This window comes from Styela clava, chromosome 3 (assembly GCF_964204865.1).
Source record: "Styela clava chromosome 3, kaStyClav1.hap1.2, whole genome shotgun sequence".
NCBI classification, from domain to species: Eukaryota; Metazoa; Chordata; class Ascidiacea; order Stolidobranchia; family Styelidae; genus Styela; species Styela clava.
In genome coordinates, this window is record NC_135252.1 from 11,817,791 (window position 1) to 11,845,479 (window position 27,689).

At 35.6% G+C, this 27,689-nt stretch overlaps 3 protein-coding genes across 5 annotated transcripts; 2 read left to right on the forward strand and 1 right to left on the reverse strand.

The window, feature by feature from the left end:
- Positions 1-409: 409 nt before the first annotated feature.
- On the reverse strand, positions 410-15,028 carry LOC120341773 (uncharacterized). Its single transcript, XM_078110697.1, has 20 exons — positions 14,854-15,028; positions 14,489-14,585; positions 13,503-13,685; positions 13,080-13,242; positions 12,820-13,000; positions 12,087-12,295; positions 11,337-11,583; positions 10,965-11,139; positions 10,196-10,279; positions 9,478-9,646; positions 8,371-8,608; positions 5,465-5,623; positions 4,945-5,076; positions 4,424-4,610; positions 3,698-3,813; positions 3,124-3,267; positions 2,582-2,733; positions 2,237-2,361; positions 1,904-2,052; positions 410-1,608 (listed from the first exon to the last, which is right to left on the reverse strand). Exons 1-20 carry the CDS (start codon positions 14,869-14,871, stop codon positions 1,447-1,449), a joined length of 3,090 nt encoding a protein of 1,029 aa, XP_077966823.1. The 5' UTR covers positions 14,872-15,028; the 3' UTR covers positions 410-1,446.
- LOC120342396 (uncharacterized) lies at positions 6,588-8,297 on the forward strand. The gene is made up of 3 exons (XM_039411207.2): positions 6,588-6,731; positions 6,934-7,159; positions 7,797-8,297. Exons 1-3 carry the CDS (start codon positions 6,625-6,627, stop codon positions 7,941-7,943), a joined length of 480 nt encoding a protein of 159 aa, XP_039267141.2. The 5' UTR covers positions 6,588-6,624; the 3' UTR covers positions 7,944-8,297.
- Positions 15,029-19,516: 4,488 nt separating the features above from the next.
- Positions 19,517-27,686, forward strand: LOC120342057 (uncharacterized). Of its 3 annotated transcripts, none has more exons than XM_039410724.2 (12): positions 19,517-20,078; positions 20,198-20,387; positions 21,517-21,609; positions 21,798-21,905; positions 22,564-22,638; positions 23,024-23,147; positions 23,478-24,002; positions 24,077-24,680; positions 24,903-25,382; positions 25,729-26,005; positions 26,292-26,499; positions 26,840-27,686. In XM_039410724.2, exons 2-12 carry the CDS (start codon positions 20,286-20,288, stop codon positions 27,232-27,234), a joined length of 2,991 nt encoding a protein of 996 aa, XP_039266658.2. In that variant the 5' UTR covers positions 19,517-20,078; positions 20,198-20,285; the 3' UTR covers positions 27,235-27,686. The 3 variants fall into 3 exon arrangements, with proteins under 3 accessions (XP_039266658.2, XP_039266660.2, XP_039266659.2); XM_039410726.2 differs by having other exon boundaries at positions 19,517-19,990; XM_039410725.2 differs by lacking the exon at positions 19,517-20,078 and having other exon boundaries at positions 20,124-20,387.
- Positions 27,687-27,689: the final 3 nt, after the last annotated feature.

Consider the following 27,689-nt stretch of genomic DNA (forward strand, 5'->3'; position numbering starts at 1 on the left):
AATACACAAAGTCACTCTTAAAAGCATTGTGTGTTTGTTATATACAAGGGCGGTGATTTTTATGTACAAAGCGACTGGCATCAGTCATCGCCCGCCTAGACCACGCCGAAGTCGAAAATCCGCGCGATGGCGCAATTGATTTCGATGCCAGCGAGACAACTGTGGGCACAAGGAACCAGAAAATTTTAAGAGTTACTGCGTTGGATTCTAGAAGACCCTAGTAAATTTACTACAAAAATTTCAAGACTGTAGATCAGGTAATTATAGAGAAAAGCGAAAAACATGAACACTGTCAAATTTATCTTCAATGGGGCCCGAGAAAATGATTTGGTAAAACGCTATGCTTCGAGTATGCATCTCAAACATTTTCCTAGTATGCAAATGAAACGAACGATGAATACTTCTAAAGTTTAGACAGCAAGGAGTATCAATTTTTATTCTAATGTGTCAAACGTTAAAAAAAATAACAAAACAAGATAGCAAGCGATGATGCACAAAAATGCGGTAAGAATGTAGCAAAGGGAAGCATTGTATACTCCCCTTCAATATATGCTATTAAACAAGAATTTCTGAATTTATCCTGGATTTCGCACAAAACATTGTAAACCAGAATATACAAAGCAAAGCCAGAAAAAAATATTGTGACGATATAGCCCCTGGGAAAATCCTGCAATCGTGTGATATCAAGGCATAATATAACTTTGCTTGCAATCAATCGATCTCGCCTATTTTTGCGTCCACAACAATAATGACCATTAGGTCTCCTATATTTGTGAAAATATTTCTTATCGTTTTGAAGAATTGTGAGCGGAGTTTTAGCTAATACAAAATATCATAATCTTAACTATCACTGCAATTATTATATAAAATATCATGAAATCGAACAAAAAAATTAGGCTAAAAAAAGTTCAGATTGAAGTAAAAGATGTCATATCCGACACCATATGTTGACAGTGGACAAAGTCACGCAAATTGGATGAATTAGTAAATCAAGGCATTAATCAGATTTACATTTTTTTCCTGAGAACTGTGGAAATCACGATACCAGTAACCTGAAGTTGATAACTATACATAAAATCAATACAGAAATCTGCAAGCAATCTTCGAAATTTCCTTAATTTGAAAAATGATAACTTTGGCGTTGAGTAATAGCTAATACATATAGCAATGTAAAGTATAGAAGGTACACTACAATAACTGTTCCCGTGTCGGACAATATCTTCAGATTCAAGGCGTCTGAAAAATAATTAGGTTTAATCCTTGCCACAAAGATTTTTGGTAGAATTCAATCAGCCATTTCAGCCGTTTATTATCAGCCATCAATAATTCTTAATTTAGCTGTCACTGCTGTTAAACCGCAACTAATTTGTTTCTGATGTAAATCTGTGCATTGAGTCGCAATGATGATGATACTAAAATAAAACACATCGACAGCAAATTCCCTATTTATTTGTGAACTGGATGAGATTCTGTTGACACTTTTCGTCTCCAACTTCTTGTGAATTTACTGTTGAGTGATCGAAGACTACTTGTACTACTTGCTCTTGAACGACCATTTTGACTACGAATCTTTGCTAACTGCATATGGCGTTGCATTGCACGTCGAACCTAGGAACAAGCAAAATAGTTGATACAATGAATAAATAGTAATTCTTTGACTTATACACGAACTAGCAATTTTGAAAAATTATCAATGAATTGGCGACAGCGTGTGCCAATTATAATCGACAGTTTCATGATTTTCAGTCGTTCTCTTGCTTTGAAAATTATAAATGAAAATTTCATTATGTTTATTTTTACATGTCACCGATCAGAACTGTAAGAAATCTGTAACAAAATACAAAGTCAGACACCCAGAAGCAAGAGCACACCACATGAAACCAAAAAACAAAAAATAAAATACCTCTCCATTCATCAAACAATATACAATGAAAATCACAAGTCCTTGCGTAGAATTTATGATCAGGAAAAACATCATTAATTCATAGCTGTTGTAGACCCACATTCCGCAAATCCAGGGTATACCAAGTATAGGCAACAGAACCAGTGCGCCTGCAATAAAATATATAACTAATTTATGGAAGGAAATGTTAAACATATCTAACACGTAACAACTTGCTGAGTAAAAATTAGGATTGTGCATATAGCTGTTGTTAACAACTGAGCCCATTGCAATTGCAAACATTTGTGTTGAAATAAATTATTCTGTTGATAAAAACATATTTAAAGTGCTTACCTTTTACAGCTGCCTTCACATCATTGACGAAATGCTTCCCTGTTGATTCTTCCTTCATTGGTGATTGATTCACAGCCTGTGCTCGGTTATACATATATGCTTGAGATGGGATCCGACCGTCAAATCTGAATAGTTACAATTCATTAAAGTTTTATTATCATTCGTTCATATCAATGAAGCACTGTTTAAGAACAAAGGTTGAACATTTTATAGAATTGGAAAAATATTTTTCTACCAAATGCTTTTACTTAATCGCCGGGAAAGTGTTTCCCCTTTGAAACACGTGTGTCTGTTGTTAAGTTAATGCAATCCTTGGGAAGGGGGAAATGTGAACGTTCTTCTCACCTGCTAGGAGATTGACGTGGACTTGAGTTCATATTTTTCGTAGTAGGTGGTTTTTCTGAATGACCATTAGATGTTGATCCATAATCAGTATTGGGTTCTGATTTCCCTTCTTTAGGTTTATTAGTCTTGGCTTCTGACGTCTTGTATTTTGACTATTAATAGAGGTTATAGTTTTAAGTTTCTACCTGCTGAGTGGACCACTCAGGTGTTTTTTTTTAATCATCGTAATGATAGTCAACTAGGTAGTTTTATACAGTGGTTGTATCCAGGGATTGCTTGATTGTTCTTGGAATGCCGTGCTAATCAGAGAACTTGATTTTAGAGCTATAACGTCGGCACGGTTTTCTAAGATGAGGGAACCGTGGTTAGCACGATACAAAAGGAAATTTTGAATCCCGTCGCTGGTTTTATACGACACGGACCCCTGTATGTGGCTCATGGTTTAATATATCGATGCGGACCTTGCAACGAATCTTTTGTGACGCATACACGAAACTCATCTGTTTATAAAATTGTAAAACCAATAACAAGCCCTGGCTCACATGTGAATCCATATCTTTTTGTCCATACGTTTTGTTAATGTATGAACTGCTTGTGTCTCTTCCAGTATATTTTCTTCCACTTGAGGAAGTACTCGGTTTGAATGGGCGGATAGTTTGGCTTCTTCCAGAAACTTTAACAAGAACCTATGAGAGAAAGTACACGAATTAATTTGCTTTCAATCAGGATCCGTGGTACCTGTAAATTTCAAAATTCCATTTTCAAAATTCTAAGCCACCAATCAATAGAGTAATGAATTCGTTTCTAAAGCCATGATCAGTTCTGGATAGTAAAGTTGGAGGGCAATTAAACAAGACTTTCATATCTTATGCCAATATGGAAAAACATCAATAGGACGGTTTAGTTAAAGTGGAACATGGACTGTTATCCTGTTACCAGCGCTCGACATAAATAGATAATTATAGTTTGTAGTACTTCATCTTCCAACCTACATTTGTTTCCCAATTTTTACTTTTCAAATGAACACTACACGGGAGTAGAGCCACAGAACGCTATCAATCCAGCATTCAGAATCATGGTGAATTGTGGTGTGTTTATGTATTTTCATCTCCATACCTGAACAACTTTGCACAAGATGACGAAGTTGATCAAAATAATAATTAAAGCTGGAAAAATAAATGACCATGACATTCCAGATTTCGCACTCAACCAACATTGTTCATATTTTGATCCTGAAAAATGTGATTAATCTTGAATAATTTATATATGTCCATATGATGCCTATGTTTCCAGTGTAAAGTATTACTCAAAAATACTCAAACTTAATAACTACAAAAATACTCAAACTTAAATACTCAAACTTAATAACAAACTTATCAAAATCTTTTAGGCCCCAGAACAAGTATTTGAACCATTAATTGGGCAATTCACTACAGCAAAACATTCTCAGTGATAGTTGCATTTACAATTGATCTTGTCCTTGTCGCAAAAACAAAAACAAAGAGGGGTGAGAATTACAATACAAGCACACAAAATAATCCAAACAAAGGCGGAACAACCTCCCAAAAAATTATATCAAAATAGTGCAACAGCTACTGGAATGTTTCGATGAAATGAAAATTTACTCTAGGAATTAACATATGCCTGATTTTCGAAAAAATACTAATTGTTATTAAATTCACATTATAATTTAGAAATCAATAAGGAACTTGGCTGAGAACTCAAAAAATCGCAATTTTAAATAATACCGATTTGAATTAATCTGCAAGAATACCCAGAGAATTTCTGCATTTTTCGTCCCCAACCCATAACCATAAAACGATTTTACACTAGGCAACATACCGGTGGGTGTAGGAAGTGGTGGATAGAGAACTTCGGTTTCTTTGCAATAAGTGTTATCAGGTTTTAGATCCAAATATGTATCGTTTGGAATTCCAACACCTGCCGAAATAGCGACGACCAAGGCTGGAATTATCCAACCAAGTAAGAAAACCCATTTGAGATATTCCACAGTTGAATGTACAAAGACCTAAAATATAAAAAAAAATCATAAAATTAGAATAAAACATCAAGTATGTGGCAATCACACACACATCAACCATAAGTTTCATTCCGCGTGGATAAGCAGTGTCAATTAACTAGCATGCATTACACCTACATTTAAAAAATAAATATTCCTTTTGTATAACAAAATTTTATCCCACGGTTAAATCTAAAAATTTTCCCCTCTTTCAAATAAGTATAGATAAATACACAAGTACACAAATACGGCTGTAGTATTAGGTATATTCATCAAAACATGTGGATGCAAAACGAACACATGTGGGGTACGGAAGCCTTGTCAAAACCTATAAAACACTTACTTGTACAACATATAAGTACAAAAATATTCCCTCAATGAGCATCCAGAAAAATGACGCGAGTAAGAAGAAATGCGTAATGATTGCCGTCGACAAACATGCTACATCATTGTTGATAGCAAAATCTACTGTAAGCTAAAATAGAAAATATATACAGGGTTGATGCTAATATTGAATCAAACGGTCTTGGTTTCTTGCGAAACTATCCAGTCGATTTAGAGCTCGACAATTTTTTAAACTATCAAGAAGCTTCTATCTTTTTATTGATTACATTTCTCTGGGCAATTTTCCCACTTGGTGGGAAGTAAGCTTGTCTAAAGCAAATCTGTATATATATATCAATTGTCTTAAATATACAGGCGTTTCTTCCTAATAATAATAGAGCGTTAGTTCTTATATTGATTGTAGGCAACAGCTTGTAGTGAACTCTTGTAGTGAATTGACAAAAGATATCACACCACAAATTACATTCTATATGTATGTAACATGAAATTATATATGATAAAATGAGCAACTACTTCACCTGTGTCGCATGGACAAAGAACAAAGCAATAGCAAGATTCATGTGAGCTTTCAATCTGTCGTTCCTAATAGTTGGTCGAACAACATTGAATATGATCAGAGACAAAGCTAACGCCAACACGGAGACACCAGAACCGACGTAGCCCACAATCTGTTTAGCCTGAAATTAAAGTTTGGTAGTTTTTAAATTCAGTCTCGAGTACTAAACCGGAATGGTGGAACCCACACGCAATGCATAAAACGCCAGGTCGATGCTCAAATATATTGACAGGAAAGCCAAAACGAAATAGTACGGGAATGCAATCTGTCACATTAGACTACCGGCAAAGTGATTTTGACTACCCGTACCGCAGTCTTCACTACTGTGTTTCCACGAAAATAAGACCGAGTCTGCAAATAAAACCTACCCTAAAGAAATCTCTCCTGCACATTTTAAATGATTAATAACCTATGTTTAGCAGTTGTATTACATAAAAACGTGTTATTTATAAGTAAATGGATATCGGTTTTCATATTTTGTATATTCGAAAATCTCGTAATTCTCCATTTAGCAATTTTGTTTTTGATAAATAAAAATAAAAGACACCCCCCAAAAATAAGCCCCAGTGATATTTTCGGAAAAAAAATTGAAATAAGATCTAGTCTTAATTTCGGGGAAACACGGTACTAACGGAAACGCAGAACAGTCCCATTTGCGCAATAATTGATGAAGTCGTCATAATTACAGCAATTTTGGGGCCTTAAACTAGGGCGAATGTGAACCGCAAACGTCCAAGCCATATTACACGGGTTGTTCCCGAGTGGAAATGTTTGGACAAATAAGATAGAAAAGCCTTCCTCAATGTGTATTTTGAGAATCATTTCAAATCATGTGATCAAGTATTCATTGTATATTATGTTCGTATTTTATTTCATTTGGGTAAACCTAAAGGGAATGAAATATATATGTAACTTAGTACATGTAATCAAACCGATGTTCGGATTCCAGTGGGCAGAAGTTGTACACTTTATCATAGGAACGCGTAGGCGCGCTCTCATTATGAAATTGAACAATTAGATGGTATTGTGTTACAACCATGTTTTGACTTTTAAAAGCGAAATCATTATTTGGTATTCATTAACAGGAACGACTGACGAGAGGAATCGACGAGAACAAAAATCATGGCGAACTCAAACAACAAGCCAAGACCGCACTGTCTTTCCATAGTTTTGTTGATTATTTTGTCATTAATTGTAGGTGGACTAGTACTCGGAGTGGCAATTTATAGGTAAGTTATTACAATTTGTCCTTCATACGTAAATAGTTTCGAAATATTTAATAAACGAACTAAAAGAGCAAGGGTGGTGTTTTTATTGATGTCCCAAACCTCAGTCATATATGTGGATAATTTTAAACACGGCTCGTCACAAAAACAAATCTATCGCTTTAAACGGCAAGGTTAATCCAATAACCAATTCCCTAATATTTAGAGATTCCCAAATCATTGCCGGTCTAGGTCGTACTGAAATTGGACTAAAGGACCTGAAAGACGGAGTTGCAAAAATACACGCAAAGGTTGGACATGGAATTTCAGCAGGAAATCTGACTGATGAGGCAGTAGAAGATGTTCTGAACCCGGCTCTGGAAGACTTGGAAAAAGATTTGAAAAATCAAATCGATCTCCTAAATGCAAAAGTCGATCAAGTAATCAACAGAGTAAGCTGTTACTCTTTAGTTATATATTATTATCAGATACCGCACAAGGAATAATTTATACATTAATATTATATTAAGGAATATTTAATCATATTAATGCTCCCTGGCAAATCATAATTTCGTTATATTTCCGTCCCGAATAAATAAAGATATGCTAGAACTAGAGTAAAGTATCTTGATTTTTGTGATATGGGAAAAATTCCAAGTTTATAATGCACATACCATCTTTGCAAAATTTACAATTTAGACGTGCAGGGCTGGCTTTGTCTCTCTCAAGTTGTGAAAATACAGGGTGACCCCAAAAACAGAAACCGGGTCACATTCTAAAAGAACAACTTTTGTGCAAAGCGTGCTAGATTACTAAAACTTTTGGGTCGAATCATACCCAAACAAAGTTTAAATATTAATTCAAATTTTTTCCATTGCTGTAGAAGTAACTGAGAAATTTGTGGGTTCTTTTTTTGGTCATTATGCGCATGTAAACTTAACTCGGATGCATGTATAGAGTGTGTTTTGGTAAACGATGATTACATGTCACTTCGTTGAAATTAAAAAGAAATGAAAAAGACGTTTAGCGTTTCGAACTTATCAAGAAAACCCAGAATAGATGCAGCGACAACATGCTTTTACTTTTCAGGCTGCGGGTAGCGAAGACAAATTTAAACAGCTTCGTGCGATAGTGATATTAGCAGCATGTGGATCTGGATTGGCAATTATACTCTTCATCGTAAACATAGTCCTACTAGTCTGCTGGAAAATCAGAAAAAATCGTGGTCAGCCATAATGTGAACTTGTTGGTGATAAAAAAATCCTTTAGCTTGAAATGTTGTATATACTTTTTGTTTATGAAAATTATATCAAAGAACTGCATGAGATTGAACTAGCTTTCGGTTTCATATTTAACTATTGTATATTGTCTTCTATTTTTTGTTTCATTGTATAAATCCAAACGCTTCATTGTACGTCATACAATGCGTCTTAAATGCAATGATAGAATGAGCGTCAGAAAGATGTCAGATAGAAAATGAGCCCAGGGAGAATTTTCCAGTCGAATTTCCAATTTTGTATCGATAAAATTTATTCTCATTGAAATCTGGGCATCGAATGGGATTTCATCAGGAATGATCATATTTTCGAAAGAGAATTATATCGCCTCTTTCGAACTATCAAACGTAAGATGTTTTTTTCTAAACACCGCAACACTTTTTTACCTGATACTGAGCATCGGTCATGTTGATCTGTATCTGTACAGGGGACATAAACGCAGCAAAGTTAGTTGTGTGATCACAATGACAAGTCACTCCCAGGTCATCCGCGTGTTTGACGTAACATCCAGTATTTTGCCATTCCCCTGTTGTCGTGTTTAGATATTCACAAGATAGACAACGATGCTTCGATCTTGTAGAAGATGAATTATCAGAAATTTCAATTTTGTCGCCAAACTTCATTCTAAATGTAAAATATAAAGACAATGCAGTACTTGAATTAAAGTTGTAAGAAGTTTGGTTAGCGAATTCTTAGCCCGAGCATGATGGTTGTCGAAACAGCTACAAGATAGGTGATTTGGTACAGGCATAAAACTACGATACACAATCCTGTGGCTCAAAGTAGCAGCGTGGTCTGAGCGCGGGAAAAAATTTTCCATGTTATTTAGGATGACACTACCAACGCCTCAAAGCCTCGGAAACTCGAAACATTGGGAATTCGGTTTATAAAGTTAAAAGAAAATGAGTGTTATTTGGTGCTATGTTTCATAACACTTCATTTCTCGGTTGAATATATCAAGCACAGTGAAAACATACTCTCATACATACTCTATAAAGTTATTACCAAATTAGCACACTAATTATCTTTTTGTCACGAATCAGCCCCTATTGATATTTCGTGAACTACTCTAATAATCGTTACAGTCAACTATAATAGATAATTCTCGTCATCGAAATTCTCGAAAAAAAATTGTGAGTTGTAATATTACATTACTAGAAATGCGGACAACGAAATGCGGATGGACAACATCTTAATTAAAAATTGGAATTTGAACTGTGTTTGAAAGACGAACATTCATTTTACTGAATATTTAATATGAATCTAGGTATGCTATCAACAAAGTGATATTTTGTGCAGCATAAATTAATTTTTAAATTGCATGATTCATATGTTACACATTACAATTCCGCTTCAAACTAATGTCGTTAAGTTCAATAACGTTTACATTTATTGCATGAAAAATGTTTATTTTTTATTTACTGTTATGAGCCAATATATCAGCTGTCTCATGACAACTTCTACAAATTTGAATACTTGAAACTCATACATACTTATATGAAACAGGGACCGATTTCTTCTCTTCGTCCATATGAGCAGTCAGAGAGATGATTCCACCTTTCCCTATGAAGGTTTTGTCCTTCTGTGCGAGCGAAGTATTACCAAAGTACAATCCTGTTTTTCCCATAAGTTCAGACCATGACTTGTAATGGATGGCAAACACTGTTATATTAAGGAATTTAGATGGAACTTTGTTTATACTTGATAAAAGACAACATGGGCGATTATAACAACAAACCAAGCAATGATGTTTCCAAGTTCTGGTGCATCGAAAGACATAAAGAGCCTCAACATAAATGTACAGACGCTAAAAATGTTGAATACAGGTATAGAATCGATTTTAGGGCAAGAGAAGATTAAAAGAGTAATTTTGTGCCAAAAACTTGAATATATATTAAAAAATGCTTTTACAGAAACCCACAAATTTAAGGCGTAATAACGGGTCCCCCATGCCTCATGGAAAATTTGAAAAAATAAAAGTAATTGCAAAGATAAAAAGCAACTATTGCACAATAATTTTAAAACAACCTATAGGTTCACTTCGTATTCAATATTTCATAATAATGCAAAATACAATGCATTCACTATGAAATAGTCAACACAGTAGATTTATTTGACTTTGACTAAACAGTATGCCATGTTCATGCAGTATCCATTCGGACACAAGGCCATGAGTTTGAAACAGTTACTGACGCCCACGGGTATACACACCTTTGTACGCATCTCCAGTTTGATTTGCGCTTCCTTCCAAATCAGTCTCGATGTTAACTTCGTCAAATTCGAATCCAACTTTTTCTTTTGAAATAAATAATATAGATATTTGAATAGTAACGTCATAGATGACTCACATATATATATAGGAAGGTTGTGAAATGTTTTAGCCCTATAGTATATTTTATCAATAGATAAAATGAACGAACGTCGTCAAACGAAACTCCCTTCGAAATAAAGTAGAAAATGTATGTATTGTATGTAGATATATTTTGAATAACGTCACAACCACTTCCCGTGGAATTCTTCAGCGTCGCTTGAATTTTGCTATGAGCGACTATAGAAATATACGTACGGGAAATATTTCTACCATATTCCATGCAGTTACTAGCTGTTAGCAACTGACCAGCAAGTCATTTCCTGATTCATGATTTACGAAAATATGTTTTCACAGTGCTTGATATATTCAACCGAGAAATGAAGTGTTATGAAACATAGCACCTAATTACACTCATTTTCTTTTAACTTTATAAACCGAATTCCCAATGTTACGAGTTTCCGATGCTTTGAGGCGTTGGTATTGTCATTCTAAATGACATGAAAAATTTTTCCCCGCGCTCAGACCACTATGCTACTTTGAGTCACAGGATTGTGTTTCGTAAAAAAAATTTCAAATTTTTAAAAAATTTTACTCACTTTCAAATTTAGCTTTAGCGATTTCACGAATCTGGTGTGGTGAGGGCTACAGACAGCATTATTCTAATCTTACTTGTTGCGCTATCTCTTGGCATCTTTAGAAGTTGAAGAGCCATAGATTTCTTTTCTAATCCTGTAGTATTGACATCCCTCAAACCTTTCCACATGATTTCTGTCAGAGCTCCCACATATTGCTCGTTGTTAACCAGGACAAACTGCAACCTTTCTTGACTTTTATCGGTTGGCATCTTTATAATAAGCGTAATAAAATATATGTCACGCCATCGCTCTTTTTCATCCATGTACATGAAGTACTTACACCACAAAATAGCCTTTTAATAGTTTAATACAATTCTACTATCATGAATGCCTGGCACATATAGACTTTTTTGCCAGCGATAGATTACATATTTCGGAATGAAATCTTAAATGAATGAATGATTACCTCTGTCCATATTTCCTTGGAATGTTCGCCAATCGTGTTGTCCACAATATCGAGATATGTGTTCAAAGATTTGACGGCGTATTCCATAGAATCCCTAGATTGAATTTTTGATTTCGAAAGTGTGTCAACAACCTCCGTCAAATCACCTAATAATTCCATCATGATGGCCATATCCTCTATTGCTGTAGACGGGTGTGACATCGGCGCTGCTTTTACGATATCCTCGATTTGTTTCACTGTAGATAACCTTAAAGAATATTGCGATTTTAAAAGCGGCTTGCTTTAGTAAGTTGAAATAAACAATTATTTTATGCACATATTAACATAGCCAACAGGGCTTTTGATCAAATTGATCAAAATTTTTCGGAAACCTTTTTTTTATTACGCATAAAGATGGGAATAATATTATAATCTGACAGTCGACTCTAAATACCCATAGCTCAAGCAAAATAGAACTGTTCACTTTCAGTTGCCATTCAACCCCGTAGAAGATTTTTGCATTAACATTATAAAGATCAAATTTGTATAGGGTGACCCAAAAAGCATAACCCATCAATTTTTTAAGTACTTCAATAAAATATAGAAAATTTATTTAACAAATGAACTTCTGTTTGTGTATGATTGACCCAAAGTTTTCCGTTGCAAAAAAGTTCTGTTCTCTCAGTTCAGAATATGTTACAAATGACCCAAGTTCTATTTTTGGGTCACCTTAGCAACTATTCCGAGAGAGTCATAAAAAAGAAAGCTTACGAAAGAGGGCCACAGACGGTTGAACGAACGATGCTGACAACTTCTGGGCAAGATGTAGTCTTTGGTGGATGAATAGGACAAGCTATTTTGTTTAGGTATTGAAGATGACTTGGTGATGATATAGTTTCCGATAGTTTAGCCATCAACGTTAAGTGTAATAATGAATCTCCTGTATCCCAATTTTTGCTTCTGTATCGTGCTTTGGCAATCTACGTTGTACAAATAACGATAGATATGACGGTTAATGAAAACGCTAAATAATGAAATATGAAACTTATATTTTATCGTAACGGTGCGACTGCGATCGTCTTAATATAGACTACTTTTAACGGTCATGGATAATGGAAAAAATGACAAAAATGTATGTGATTTTTTGCTATTGTCCGTATTGACAATCGACATCGACACAAAGAACAAACATGAGACATTAATTCAATTCAATACAAGAACTATAGAACTAGTATGCATATACCCACATAAACTCTTCAACAGATTAATGGCAAAATGCGTGGAAACTGTAACCATACCCAATTTTGAAAATTTGTTAATTGTTGCATCCGTGACATAATATGCTATATATAATTAGATGATAAGATACCGAATATCCTGCAACAGATTAGGCCCTTCCATTATCGTATATATTATTTTACGGAGTTCAACACGCACATTTACCAATGTTTGGATTTGTATTTCAGTCTTTCTTATATTTCCTTTAACATCTACCCAAGTTTACCTGCGCAACACGAACTAGATCAGTGTATGCACCGATACTGGAACATCTATCGTCGAAATTTCCAGCGGCAATAATGTCTTCCCATAGTCCTTCTGTGAATTCCCAACATCGAGTCGGCGGAAACATATTTGTAAAATAACTCGAAACCACTTGAGGACTCAAAACACAATCCAGGTGCGATCTGTAAAGCGTGGATATATTGTAGCATAGCCTGCTTTATTATTAAACAGATGTAATAATCTTTTTAATGCTTGATTTACCTGGAGTCTTTCAATTCGTCGAATAATGTCAGACATTCTTCACTCCCCAGTGCTAATTTTTTATTCTTGTGATCGTCTTCCATTGATTTGTCGATTTCATCTTTGATTAAGTCGTCAATTGTTGATATGACAAGATTCTGCTCGTCAGTGGTCAACGTGGTTTCTTTACAAGTATTTTTGGCGGTTAGCAAAGGACCCAGGAAAGAAGGTTGTTCAGATATCAAATATAAAATCCTTTTATTTCCCATTTAATTAGAATTCATAGCAAGTAATTTGTGAATTCTCAAGACTTTTTGATGGGTATTCCTACTAAACTGTGCTAATATGTGCGCAACGCATTGACGATAGAATGTATAACACTAGGCATTTCAAAACTTATGTAAGAAATTTATGTTGCCAAAAATATACCGGGCATGTACCAACCTCTTGTGAGTAAAGTAGTTCTGGCCTCGTTCAAGACCCACGCCATGTCCAGAGAGCATGTTGTGTCGTTATAATTCAAAGATGATCTGGTCCATAGAGATTCATTCGCTATCTTGTCTGAGCCGTACCATTTGTTGACCAACTCCCGATGCTTCGATAAATCAGCAAAAGGATCAGGCGTGTCTGGATCGATAACATTTGTAAAATGTATCAAATTATAGTAGTATCCGAGAAAGATAGTTATATCTAATTCAGTGGTTTCACGAAATAAATTCTCTCCCTGAAAATGTTGTGAAGCTTTGCACATTCAAAAACGAAGCTATTGGGTTAATACTACCTCCCATTGGTCTTACTTTGAAAGCAAGATATGAAAGTACAAGCTGAAAGCTAAATTCTGAGGTACAAGAAAAGGATTGGCTTTTCATTTGATTTTTTTTCAGAATTGGCTCGTGTCGGGCTTGGACTGTTAGTTTGAAATGGCCAAAGCAATTTTGGCGATAGCGATATTATACTTCATCATACACACCTTGTAACTAATTTGGATATTCAGCCTACTGGGTATATGATAAACGCTTTATAGGAATAATTTTTCGCCATTATTTCGGGTTTACAATCTATCAACGGTCACCGATAACCAATAAAATAATCACGAATATCTTGGCGTACATTCCATACACTCCGATTCAACACATGCAAAACTCAAGGTCACCGATGGTCATGATATATTCATATATATATACCAATAGTGTGTCCTCTTGGGCATATGTTTTTTACTTAATAATGTAATTTATCACATGGCTGCTATTCGAAGATCAATGGCGCATTGTTTTGCAATGCAGTAGCGTTGATTTTAAAAGTAAAAATACCCGATTTTATTGCAAAAACTAGCAAATCGCTAGTTACGTAGGAGTGCTAAGCCTGGGCCTTGTTGGGAGCGAAAATATATAAAATTGTCGCCCCCGAAGGGTGTCTGAACAGAATCGTACCTGTATACTCTTCATAATCAATGTCGCCGGATTCGGTATAAATATCCCCGTAATCCTGTCCCCCAACACAGAGAGTGATGCCCAATATAATACCAACCTAAATTATAAAATTGTGCATTTATTACATCCGTAAGAATGATTATTAAACAGATCTAATGCTTTCGGGTTGTGGTTCCTCTATAGCCGCTATACGCATATTGTTTTACTCTATTTTGATGCAATTACACCAAATTTTTGTATTCCGTATTTATTAAAGTGAAGAAAAGTTAATATGGCAGAAAGGCTAGGCTTCAAAAATTATTCCCAATATCCATATATTGAAAACTTTATTGGTGCATTTACATTCTTTTCATATATTTTCTTACCTTTGCGATAACGCTCATTTCTCTGTTTGGTTTAAACTGCCGTACCTTCTCCACATAAAGTTCTTAGCCCGCATATACAATCAATAGTCTAGTTAGCAGGTCACTTAAAATTAGTCGTAGATTAGTAGTAATCCTGATAGTAATAAAACAGCACGATAAAAATCATGTCATGAGACATCAACAACGTACGATGACAGTCAGCACCGGTAAACTACTAAAATGCGTCGGAATCATCGAAAGGTTAGATACGTTCATTTACGTAACTGCAATTAAAACTTTGTCGTTTGAGTTGTTTATTGGTGCATGTTGCTATTAAGTTTCGAACGAAAACACAGTGGTGCGATTTTACAAGTGGAATCCAAGCGCGTCAATGTAATCAGACGTTTTCGTGGCAATAATAAATCCATATTCCGTACCTTCCAGTGCACCAATAGTTACATACGACGTTTTTACAGTAATGTATCAAGTATACATTAAAAGAAATATATTATAATTTTCGAATATTGAGGTATATTGTAAAATACATAATCTTATGAGTGTACAAACACCAACTGATACCTCTACTATGCTAATGTTACTATTATCATATTTAATAGTCGCGAATTAGTCACATAAACTGCTGGTCAGATCGGTATATTGTTGCGTGAGCATCGCTATCAACTACCCTTATGCGCAAATGCAATTTCATCTCAAAGTCCAGAAGGAATTCGCAGCCTTCATATAATTCAACTTACGAAACACGGACATATAAATACTCACAAGTGTCCCAGAAAACTGCAAGAATGCATGAGACTACCATCGCACTTTCGCGTGCCATGCAAAATTCGGAGCTTTCGTTTTCGATGTTCCCAGTTACCCACAGAGCAAGTTCAGGCGGATATGTACATATTTTCTCGAAATGCCCAAGGAGTTGTATAAGGGCAACTGTATTAAGACGCATCTGTCGACAAAATATATAGAATGTAAACAATGCAAATCGTCCGTAAACACTAACAAAATGGAGTGGGGAGCACTCATTATACGCAAAAGGAGAAACGGGCACACTTTTGAATGCAATTTTGCACTGTAGGCCTTTCCATATTACCTCGAAATCGGGACAAAAACAGGAAACAGGATATCGTTGGAGCTCTGGTCTGGATACGAGAGATCATATATTCCAGTATACAGACTTCGCAGCGAAAACGTTTGACGCGGTGAAATAGGCATATTATGATAACCTAAAAACTTTTACGAGTATGACGTCATGTAAAACATTTGGAAAAACTCCAAAATTTCACTCTTTTTTTTTGTGGACCAGTGACAATGAAGTCTGTTGTCCATGCAATATATGGCTCATACTTGACGTGAAAAATTCCAGGTCAATATTGTCCTGCCCAAATTTGGAACTAATTCAATCCGCCAACATCACATAGCCATGCAATGAACTCAAGAAAAGTGTCTGATTTGCATTAGCACGTATACCATCTATTTTGACGCTAAAAATAGTAGTATATTGAAATGAAATTTTCATGGCACGTTGCACTTTCACCATTGGACATCGTATTATATTGCGTCATTGGGTGACCTATATTACGACATGCGAAACAAATTCATTTTATTTAAAAACAAATCAGCACCAGAACAACATATTTTACCGAATAACATCACTACATGTTTGTGTTAATAGGTAATTGCGTCATTATTTTCTTACTTGCGCTGTATATATTGATATCTCCTTTTTCACACGTCAGAGTAGTCGAAAAAATTCGGGATCAAACTGCGAACAGCGACCTCTGTTCATTAATTCCATGCCCCCAATAGCAGTTTCTGAAATGATTAATTATATTCAATTTTGTTCGTGGGAGCGTGTTAATTATTTATTTCCCCTTTGGTCATTTCCGTCTATTATCTGGTTCAAAGATGTATTAAACCTATTTCGGTCTTTTGTACAAAACATCCGCCACTAATGCAAAAATGTGAGATTTGATAAAAACACCCCCGTCACATTAACCCCCTAACTCTAACCCTACCTGGATAATTACTAAATTCCTTATTTTTATCGTTGGCGGGGATGTTTTTTTTTGTAAAGGATCCACCGACTATTTTTCATAAGAATAGATATTTCTTCCTTTGACGTTTTTAGTAGACTTTCTAAAAAAAATTTGAAGTTAAATATTTCGTAATAGACATATTTAGGTCGATACGTTTGCTTGGAGAAATCGAGCTTTGGTAATTGGTAGTGACTGAACCTTGTATTTGAAGACGAAACGATACGAATGAATGTATCTACAATTCGAATTATATCATAAAAGTCAACCCCATCTCAACATCGACAAACACTGTCATTAGAATAATAGCCTACTTCGAAAATCGAAATTACCCATTATATTAATTCCTTTTTTCTGTCCTCCAGTGGATGGTATTATGGCTTGTGTGCGCAATACCACATGAAACATTAAAATAAAATGTATTTTTTCGTGACAATTTACGTATAATACGAGCCCAGTTCGATTGCGTGTTTTTGCGTATATATTTTCATACAATACAAATTTCAACCGCCGGTTTAGATTAGGAATTATGTTAGTCTCCCATACTAGAACAGATTTAAGCCAAAATTGTAGAACTTTCTATTTGACACATATTGAACAACAAATTCAAAATATGACATATCAGAACTGCGCTATACCCAATAAATACAATAACAGTGTGATATTATGTATGGCCATGCATAAGTCCGATTGATCTAAGTGATGGCGATCGAATTTAAGAACTTCACGGCTGTATCGTGACGGCTGTGTGTACTAACTTGAATTCTTCTATACCAATGCGTGTATAAAATTTTAATGGGGTTGACAGATGCGAGGAGAGACATGCGAACAAAATCTAATTTACGGAGAAACTTTGCCCGTACAGTAAACACATGTCTCACTTTTAATTTTAGGGAATAGTACTTCGCCTAGTCAGTGAATCGGCATGTATAGCCTGCAGATAGTTCTATGTAACATTATTTTTGGAAATTAAACGTTGGTCGTGGCACTGCAGCGTTGTTGGTGAGAGAATTTAGTTGAATTCAATTTTTTTGTTGCTGTCCAGACAACTTAGTTCGTTTTTTGCCTTGCCCATCATCTCCAGTTCTCATGGATTTGTCAATTAATTGAATACCCGACTCTTTCTAAAGTTGTTGTTAGAGCGATGTGAGGGCACGGGAACGAGGTCAGGATTAATGGATTACAGAGTATGCGCACGGTTGTGGATTTATGTTTTTAGCATGTTCGCTGCGAATTCTGTATTTAGCTATTAATATTATGAAAGCTTTACGCCATGAATAATAACTCATTTCCATATCGTCACGCTAATAACCGAATTGCGTAAGTCATTTTTAGCAGTTTTGGGGAAAACGTAAAAAAACTTCCTAATGATATTGTTATGCCATTGAGAGTCAATAATTAGCCATGGTTCATAATTTGTCGAGGTTATTTTGCCTTTGTGACGTCACAATAGTCCTGCGGTAACAATGATAATTCATTATGACGAAACAATTGCACAAATGTGCATGTCATACTAAATCTCCATTCTTAGGGGTTTCGGAATTCTCAAAATAAAATCTGAGTTAACAGACAGGTGCGCAGCATTACATAAATACCTATTTTATAAAAAACTCAAAATCGCCAAAAATGACTTACGCAATTCGGTTATTAGCGTGACGACATGCTAACCATAGTTATATCTAATTACTTGTTTACCCGCTCCAAATATTCGCCAGCTGTGGGGAGTGTAATCGATTCTAGTTATAATATACGCCAATATAAGTAGCAGAATGTCTGTGAAATAGAATGAATAAAGAGCGACAGTCATGTGGGGTAATTAGCGGAATATTTATTTTCATAGATTATAAAAAATTGCCTCAAATTGTGGATCAATGATTCCCTGTACAATTTTGGTGTATACTATATCGATCGCAGCTTCCCAAACAGAATGCCGATTAATCAGCAAAATTGCACGGTCGCCAAACATGTATATTGTACGAGTGTGAACATTATCCACATGGGACGCTTGGAGAGAGTCTCTGTCCACCATTAAATAGTCATACAGGAGAATGTCGTTTATAGCACAGTTCATAGCAACTGACGGATATGAAAAAATCTTTTATTCAAATCTTTGTATTGGCTTCAAATGATGATAGCAGCATTTTATTATCTGCCAAATAGGTTGAATGTTGTTTGCCGAGATGCTGTATGAGGTCTTTTCATAAATACAACTCCCTGTCTCAGGGTTATTATTAATAGAAAAAACTCCATTTTCTGGGATCGTCATTACAACGAATCTTTCTCCCACGGTAATTGCGTGAGATAAACGTTAAAATCGATCGCCGGCAAGGTAATCAACAAACTATTGCGAGTTGCAATTTACATTGGACCACTTTCGCGCGAAATCTTGAGATAAGCCAAAGGACGAATATATCCTTTTGATAAGTGGGTTCATTATCACGTCCGGCACTGAGATAAGATTATGTTCTTTCGCTGCTTGATAACATAAAACAAAAGTTTAATCTGCAACGCATGCGAGGATTCTGATTCTGAATGAAGAACGACGAAAACATCTGCCCGTTATAATCCAAGAGAACGTTCTCCGCTAATTAATTATTTTTAAATAAAACAGACGGTAACACTGCTTTGTTTTTGTTTATGCCGGTCAATCGCTTTACGACGCAGATGGTGACGGGCAATTTATTGTAGTCTGTGAAACAGATAGAAGCTTGGTACGCATATGGCGCATATTGTATTATACATAGTCAGCCAATTTGGCAGAATTGTGAATAAAGTAGTCTTAATACGAAATCAAACAAATTGAAAGAAGATTTCTATGAGAGTTCTAGCCATAGTATCAGGGCAAAGTTCATATAATAAACTTAGGGAATGAGGGTAACTTTTCGCCATAACCTTTAAGAATATAGACAGCCACGCAGCACACAAGCCAAGGCGGACCCCTTTGTAGAATAACATTCTGTTAAGAATAAGTTTGCCTCGTATGCTCGCTGAGTTGAATGAACCAATCGATAGACTATGCGGTCACATCGATTGACATACATTTTGCCTAAAGATATTATGGATCAATAACTCAATCGACGTCTCAAGTGTGATGCTCTAATTCCGTGTCGGTAGGACTTGCATGAGTATTTGGGTTATCACTTTTTTATTCATAATTTCAGTATGCTGTAAATACAAGCAAGCTGGTACACAATATAGGTATGTTTCTAAATCTCGAATAGACTTCATAAGCGCTAGTTATTATAGTATACCCAGTAGAGTATTGGATAACGCACACTGTTGATACAATCGTACAATATACATGTTCATTGTTGCAGAACATAATGAATCGAAATTAAATTGGATTAGAACTGATGTCTATCTTCGCCGTATTCTACCTCTTTTAAACAAAACGGATTATCTGGAATGGGAGTACATGTCCAACATTCTGCTATAACCGTGGGTACAACGATGAACTACAACAGAGTAACAGCACTGGAAAAATGGAAAACAGATTGGTTCCACGAGGTGAGCAAGTAATTCGAATATTGGAGTACTTAGTTACTAAAGTAACGAAAGTATTTACGTAGCAACCGATATTAAACTTTTACGGGAAACGCCAATACTAACATACAAAGTCGCTACAGAAAGGTACGGGCATCCTTCTGAGGCAGGTCAACGCAACCAATTATGAAACCCATGTACAAGGGCCCTGAAGTTCTCAGATTTAAACAGCGTTATCTCTAGCTCAGGGGTCAAACGTCAAGTGTATTTTTTCCACCCAGTAATTCCACACAATTTATCAATGCAGTCTCATTAAAGCACTGACGATGAAATATATTTAATATCAGTTAAATGAAATCCCACACAAATATTAGTTTGTATGAAAATAATGCAGTTTGATAACATATGATGACGTAGACTAAATTAAACATTAAAAAAACGATTCTTGGTATTTTGACGACTATATTGAAATTATTAAAACCTCACCATCGGCCGTCGTTTAGCTGTTCACGCAAAAGTTATTTCATTCGTCGTATAATTCGCAGGTTCGAATCTATTGAAAAACATCATATGTGAGAGAATATGACAAGGTGGTTCGCATTTCTGACCAAGTTATTTATATTTATCTAAAACGTTCGAAGGTTAGATAGATAAAATGTTGTCATTGTCTATTCTTAAACGAGATAGGATTAAGATACCGTGTTGATTTCATATACACGGCATAAAAAACGTGCTCTCTGGTAAAAAAGCGCTCTCATATTACAACAGGCCGACGAAATAAAACCCCGATAGGACAAAATCGTTTATGTATCATTTTAATTTGGACGCAGATATAGGCCAGCCGCACAAAAACATCCTTAAGATAAACAACAAATATTTATTATTTGTTACCAAAATGTGATCTCGAGATAGTCATTGTGAAAAGTTGATTATTAAAGTATTCCGTACTTTATGTCGGCGAAAAGCGGGGAATACGTGCACGAATATGCGTATTAATGGAATTGCCCTGGTTATCGGGCCAGCTAATCCAGAAAATGTTCAATTATACTATCGATATAATTTCCCCCGCACATAGAACGTTGACCTAAGTCAGTCAAGGAGATAATTTCTGCACAAATTAACGAGAATTGAACATGTTTTAATGTTATTTTAGACTAGCAACCTATTCACGGTAACAACAGATCAAGTAATTGGATGTAACGAAAGTCAGTCCGCTGCACTCCACGAAGCAGATTCTACGAGTAAGGTGAAGTTATATTTTTATTCAATTTTTCTAATGGCACAAATGACTTCACTATTCCTTGCTGCCTCGATATAATAATGTATAGTAAATAAAGTGGCTTGCACGTTTCGACTGCAACATTTTTGCAGTTAGTCATCGCGCTATCGCAATAGAATTACTTATACTTACTTGAGTTAAATTGAATTTAACAGTATCATTCACGAATGCTGCAGAATCGGGCGAAGTTGAACATGGTTGTTTCTATGGTAGAAAGATATGTAAAAGGAGCGTTGTCCGTCGAACACCCTTCAGCGAATTTGGTGAGTTCTATACTTTTCACATCGGAAAATTATCTCGCATACAGTTTGCACTCGTGCATTGAGATGCATTCATCATAGTCGACCACACCAGAAACACCATACTGCTTTTATTTTCATCGGAGTTGTTGCACTCATGCAGTTATATTTTTGGAGTACTACCTCTCCCGATTCTCACCATATTATTCTCCAGATTTCTTGTTAAAAAAGTAGAAATCTAGAAGGTTATTGCCTGCTGTTGAAACTATTATTATTTGATTGGATTATTTTAAATCCCAAGAAAGAAAATTAAGTCGAATGGCTGTGCATCTGATTTGTCACTCCTGCCCAGCTTTTCCCGGCTTTATGCGGCTATGGGTGTCGTAAAGAATATTTCTTTTAAATTCTAATTTTTTTCGGCTTTTGGTGTCTAATCTTCAGAAATGTTTTAAAGCTATAGATCTATATTAGACATGGAATAATAGCATATAGTGAATACCGTTTCGAATATCTGATAGATTGTGTTGTCGATTTTCTGTCAGGTTTAATATAATAAATAATACTACATTTTTACACTTGAAACTCAATAAAACTTTATTCACACGAATGTACATATTTATATTGGTTGAGCCGCTGCCATATATGACATTTCTCGTAATGTTTTGTATGTTTTACATAACAGTTGACGACACTTCCAGAAAAGGGATACGACATCAGTTCAAACATCACACCCTGGACCATGGTTAGTCCGGACGAGGTAAGCCAAAATTAAAATGTTTAATAAGCACTGTTTTAAGGATATTTAATTAAAATTGGATTTATGATTGGATATTATGTCACACTTGAAATTTATTTCACTACCAAATTTTATATCATTTCAGATACTGGGTGTTATTATTAGCATTGGATGTTTTGGCAACTTGATCTGCCTGTTTTGACTATTAGACTTGACAATACCCTATTCACAATTTCATTTTGCTTAAATCAACTCATTTTATTATCATACAATAATAAGGCTGTCCGAATGTTTCGGATATACACATGTACTGCATATAGACAACAGAATGAAATGCACAACAAACAAGCTCATTAGAAACATTGCTACGCTGCCAATTATTAGCCGTATTGATCTCTCCTCGCAGGTTTGTCCAATGGACAGGCACAACCAAGAATCATTACCTGGTGAACAGAATCTCAAGAAACGATTTACTGTAGACGAAGCACTGGAAACTTTATCACAAGACGACGAAAGCATTAATTTCGAAGGTATTAAAATTTCGTATCCGCAAGTCCTTTCTGTATGATATTGTACGAGGTTTCACTGTTCTAATTCTTTTACAACATTATGTGGTATAAATCGTATAATTATCGTATATTAATTGGACAATCTATTAGTTGGGGCATGCCATCACATTAATTTTATTTGTTGTGCAAGTGCAACGTCTTATTCCACGGACGCTTTATGAATAAGGGGACTTATTACTATGTAGATTATTCTATCGAAATGTAATTTGTTTGTTATAACCGCAATGTTACTACCCAAAACTGTTTAACAACACAAAGCGTGAACATATCTGATATTTTTCTTGTCCACAGTCGAAAGAAGCAATGAAGAATATGCCCCTTTTCCGTCAAATGATGTGGAGGTCAAACACGAAGATCCAAGCAGCGACCTACTCGCTCAAGCATGCGAAATTATAAACAAACGTGCAAATACCGGCACAGAAAACGACAAAGATGTCGAATCCAATTATGAATATACTTCAAATATACCACAGCATGAAGTTAAGAAATCCGAGACTTCTGCTGATTCGCCCGACTCTCCAGATACCCCTACAATTCGACTTGGCCATTCCAATCCAATTCAAATCATTGGTTCACCAACACTCACCACTTCTGCCCCGCCAATTACACAATTAAAAACAGCACCTACCACCACAAAATCCCTAAAACTTGTAAATGGAAAGAGCTTACAATCTATGATAGCTTCAGGGGCAAAATTTGTAATATTGGCACCAGCAAATGGCAAAATTAAAAACAGCACTACCCCAATAATTTCTGCTCAGCAAATAGCAGCAAAACAAGCAAAACTCGTGGAAATCGTACCGGCAACACTACCCGGTAAGAATTCTACATTACAAACTAATGTTCAATACGTAATAGATAGATAGTTTAAAAAGCTTTACTTGTTTTAGACGGGAGAGTAATACATTTGGAATTAACGCGAACCCCATCACCCACACAGTCTATGAAGCTAGGAGGTAATAAGACTGGGGTGAGGCACGTTATACTCCCTCAGCCTGCATACGAAAAGACGCAAAAACGGTCCTATGGAAAAATCATACCCGTGAGAAAATACAATGCAACACTGGCCTCGCAGATGGCGGCAAAGGGAAAGCTAAATCAAATTAACGATATTTTGAATAACAAAAAAGCTCAAAAAAATGTACCAATGGTGTATTTGAAAAGGCCTTCTAAAGAAATTGTGTTTGCAAACAATTCAAATCCACAGCCGAGTGGGAAAATTGTTCAAATAACGCCGGTACCCCCAGCAGGTGTATTGAGTAATTTACAGCAATCCGATGCGCAAGTGGTGTTTCAAAATATTCCCATCGTTTCTTCAAACACGTCTATTACTCGAAACGAATCTGTTGTATCTCAAATGAGGAATCGAACGCTCGATGGTGAAGTAAAACTCGACAAAGAAGCAACAACTGCGGATGTCAACGGAATGATGGTGAAGCATGAAAAATTAGATTCGGAAATTTCTTCTTTCCCGCAAGAAAGCAATTGCAATGGGTGAGTGAACTAAAAAATATTGGCTTATGTTGGCTAGTATAGTATTCTAAATCGGTGGATGTACCGTAGTTGTTTTTCGAGCGTAAGATCGAGATAAATATTTTTCACCGTTGCTATATCAGGACTTTTTCGGGCACTGCTTAAAGTATAGCATTTGAATCAGAGTTTCTGCTAACTTTCAGCCATTTTTAATAATGTAATACCCTTAAAACTATTTTTCAGACATTCAGAAATGAAAACACTAGAGTGCAATACGGATCAAGCATTTGGGGACGAAGAATTCAACTTCAAAGACTTGAATGAGTTCATGGACCAGTTGCCATCGCCGGGAGAGGGAAATGATGATATAGGATCCCTATGCCACGATGATATTTTAGACGATATGATCCGAGAAGCTGGCGACCCAGAACGCGATTACAATAATTTGCCGATATCAGCAAATAATAATGCGTTACCAGGCTTTGTTGATGTCACCGAAACAACCAGAGTTTCAACTGAATCTAATTGTGGCGTCGCTAAAGAAAGTCAACCAACGCTTCGAGGTGGTTCTCGAGTTCATTCAACAGCTTTATCGTATACTCTTCCGGCAATATCCGCTGTTCACCCTGTTCTACAAGAAGTTGAAAACATGATAAAGAGACGAAATGCGTCAAACGAAAACAGAAAAAGAAAAGCGCTATCATCGATTGATTACAATGCAAGGTTTGCGCTATTTTTTCAATAATACAATGTCCAGTTTCCTCATCTGCATAATCAGTTGATCTCAGAAATACCAATGACCAACAGCACGATTTCGCCGCATAACGAGTCGATTAATTTCATTTAAACTGAAATTAATCGCTCAAAATTGCGTCGAATGGGCTACATCAAACATCAAAATGTAGCCTACCATTTTCACACAGCCGTAGAACGATAAAATATTTTGCATTTAGAAAAATATATTAGCACTGTTAATGGATTCAACTTTTTGTCATATTTATATAAACAAAGACAGATTATATTCAATTATCGCTGCATCTAACATCACTTAAACCTTCTTTGGTTTTAGAGGTGACAATCCCATTGAAATTCCTAAACCAAAAAGGAAATATACCAAACGCATGGAAGTGAAAGAAGGTGCAGACGAGAAATCTTCAGTAATGATTCTAGGACCAACAGCAGCAGCGGCCGCCAAGAATCCATATCATAAACCTCCACTGCCGTACAACATCCTAATCTACCTCGCATTTAAAGATGCAAAATTTCGATGTTTAACTGTGAAGCAAATTTATAATTTTGTCTTAAAAACTTTCCCGTACTTTACGGAAGCTCATCAGACTTGGCAGGTAAACTCGTAATTTATGATTTTGTGTATTTTTTTTTTATATAGAGAGGGATCGTTTTGTTACGTTGTTGTTGCTCTTCTTCGTCATCAAAATTAAAAATTACGCACTTTGTGGCGGTTCCGCGTTCGCGGTAGTCTGCTGTGACAGATTCCATACCCGTGCTAGTTCGCTTTGGCCTTCGTGTACATATATTTGAGTACCGCTCTCTTTTTTGAACTGTCATCAACTGAATGAGTTCATCGCCGAATTCTGAATATTCCGTAATACTCTGTTTCTTGTTTTACAGAATGCAATCAGGCATCAGCTATGCTGTTGCAAAATTTACGTGAAAGTTCCCCTAGTGGAAACTGAAAATGGGGTTGAGAAGTTGACCGCAAGATCTGCGTGGAAAATTTCAAATGACGAAAGTATTTCAAAATTAGAGGATGACGCAGTATCGACTATAATGAAGAAAGATACCATGGAAAAGTTGAAACTATCCCTGTTCGATCCTGGTACACATATATATATACGGATTTTTATTATACATACTTGTTATTGCAAATTAGAATTACAGAATGGGGTGCCAGAACTGATTACAGGCTTATTTCGGATTTAAACTTTTTTCGTAGTTTTTCGCATAATTTCATTTCCATATCAATATATATACATGAATGACAAGTAACTGTTTCCTTCAACGTGAAAGTTGCTGAAAAATCAATGAAGCTTTATGAATTATCAATGCAGCTATGCAAAACGACTCTTCACCATTTAGTCCAAAGCACTTACTATAAAACAACAACAGTCTAATATAGGTTTATGCGATTTATTTAATTCAATTGGTTTTATTTTCAGGACAATTTTCAGTATTATTTGGAGACGTTCTCGCCTCTGCTGACGAACAAAGCTTCAGAATAAGCGAAAATGCTCGGAACGTTCAATCGTATTGGCAAAATAACTCGGAATTTTGCAGCAACAGTCGTGTGTCGTCTAAAAGCAACAATATGCCGTCGAAGACGAAACGCGATCATTCAAAAGTTCAAAAAATGAATAAATCAGAGTCCCAATATTTGAATAACGTTGAAATATCACCCCCTATTTTGTACGATTCCTCTACAGCTGATGATGACGACTTGTCTTCGTACCAGGATTTTCCTCTTTTTGAAAGTTTATCGGATTCACCACATAGTTCACCTTTTTTCGATATCTCGCCTAAAACTGTGGAAAAGAGTTCAATTTATAATTTTTGATATCGCAAAATTCAATTTTCTGATTGTTTTACAACACTAGTGCAATGAATTAAGAATGTGATATCATTCACCAACTGTATGTATAGTAACATGTTGCTTTTTCTTTTAATTTATTGTCAAAATATAATCATCTATGGCCAAGTATAATTTAGAATGAGTTCAAGGCCAAATCAGGGCCATAGTTCATATCAGATTTTTATTTATTCCACACCATACTAATATTATTATTGTCATATACAAGAGTCTTTGTAGGCAGCTCTCTTTCAAGTACTCGACTTTCGTTTTTTTTTATTCTCTTGTGATTTAATTATGTGCAACAGGTATGACTTGTCATTATTTCTTTTTATTGTACGCTATTTATTACACTTCCTAATAATTCATTTTGTCGTGTTTTATACATATATATTATATACGTTTTGTACTTGTCTAATAAAATCCTAAATGATGCTCAATCT

What these genes read in the sequence shown, in the direction of transcription:
- LOC120342396 (XM_039411207.2), top strand. Translation starts at nt 6,625, where the DNA reads ATGGCGAACTCAAACAACAAGCCAAGACCGCACTGTCTTTCCATAGTT. An exon ending in CTCGGAGTGGCAATTTATAG is followed by an intron (nt 6,732 to 6,933) that starts GTAAGTTATTAC and finishes CCTAATATTTAG; the next exon opens with AGATTCCCAAATCATTGCCG. An exon ending in TCGATCAAGTAATCAACAGA is followed by an intron (nt 7,160 to 7,796) that starts GTAAGCTGTTAC and finishes TTTACTTTTCAG; the next exon opens with GCTGCGGGTAGCGAAGACAA.
- LOC120341773 (XM_078110697.1), bottom strand. An exon ending in ATCTAGTTCGTGTTGCGCAG is followed by an intron (nt 12,296 to 12,819) that starts GTAAACTTGGGT and finishes TGTACAACGTAG; the next exon opens with ATTGCCAAAGCACGATACAG. An exon ending in CCAAGGAAATATGGACAGAG is followed by an intron (nt 11,140 to 11,336) that starts GTAATCATTCAT and finishes CTTATTATAAAG; the next exon opens with ATGCCAACCGATAAAAGTCA.
- LOC120342057 (XM_039410724.2), top strand. Translation starts at nt 20,286, where the DNA reads ATGGGAGTACATGTCCAACATTCTGCTATAACCGTGGGTACAACGATG. An exon ending in AAACAGATTGGTTCCACGAG is followed by an intron (nt 20,388 to 21,516) that starts GTGAGCAAGTAA and finishes ATGTTATTTTAG; the next exon opens with ACTAGCAACCTATTCACGGT. An exon ending in CGTACCGGCAACACTACCCG is followed by an intron (nt 24,003 to 24,076) that starts GTAAGAATTCTA and finishes TACTTGTTTTAG; the next exon opens with ACGGGAGAGTAATACATTTG.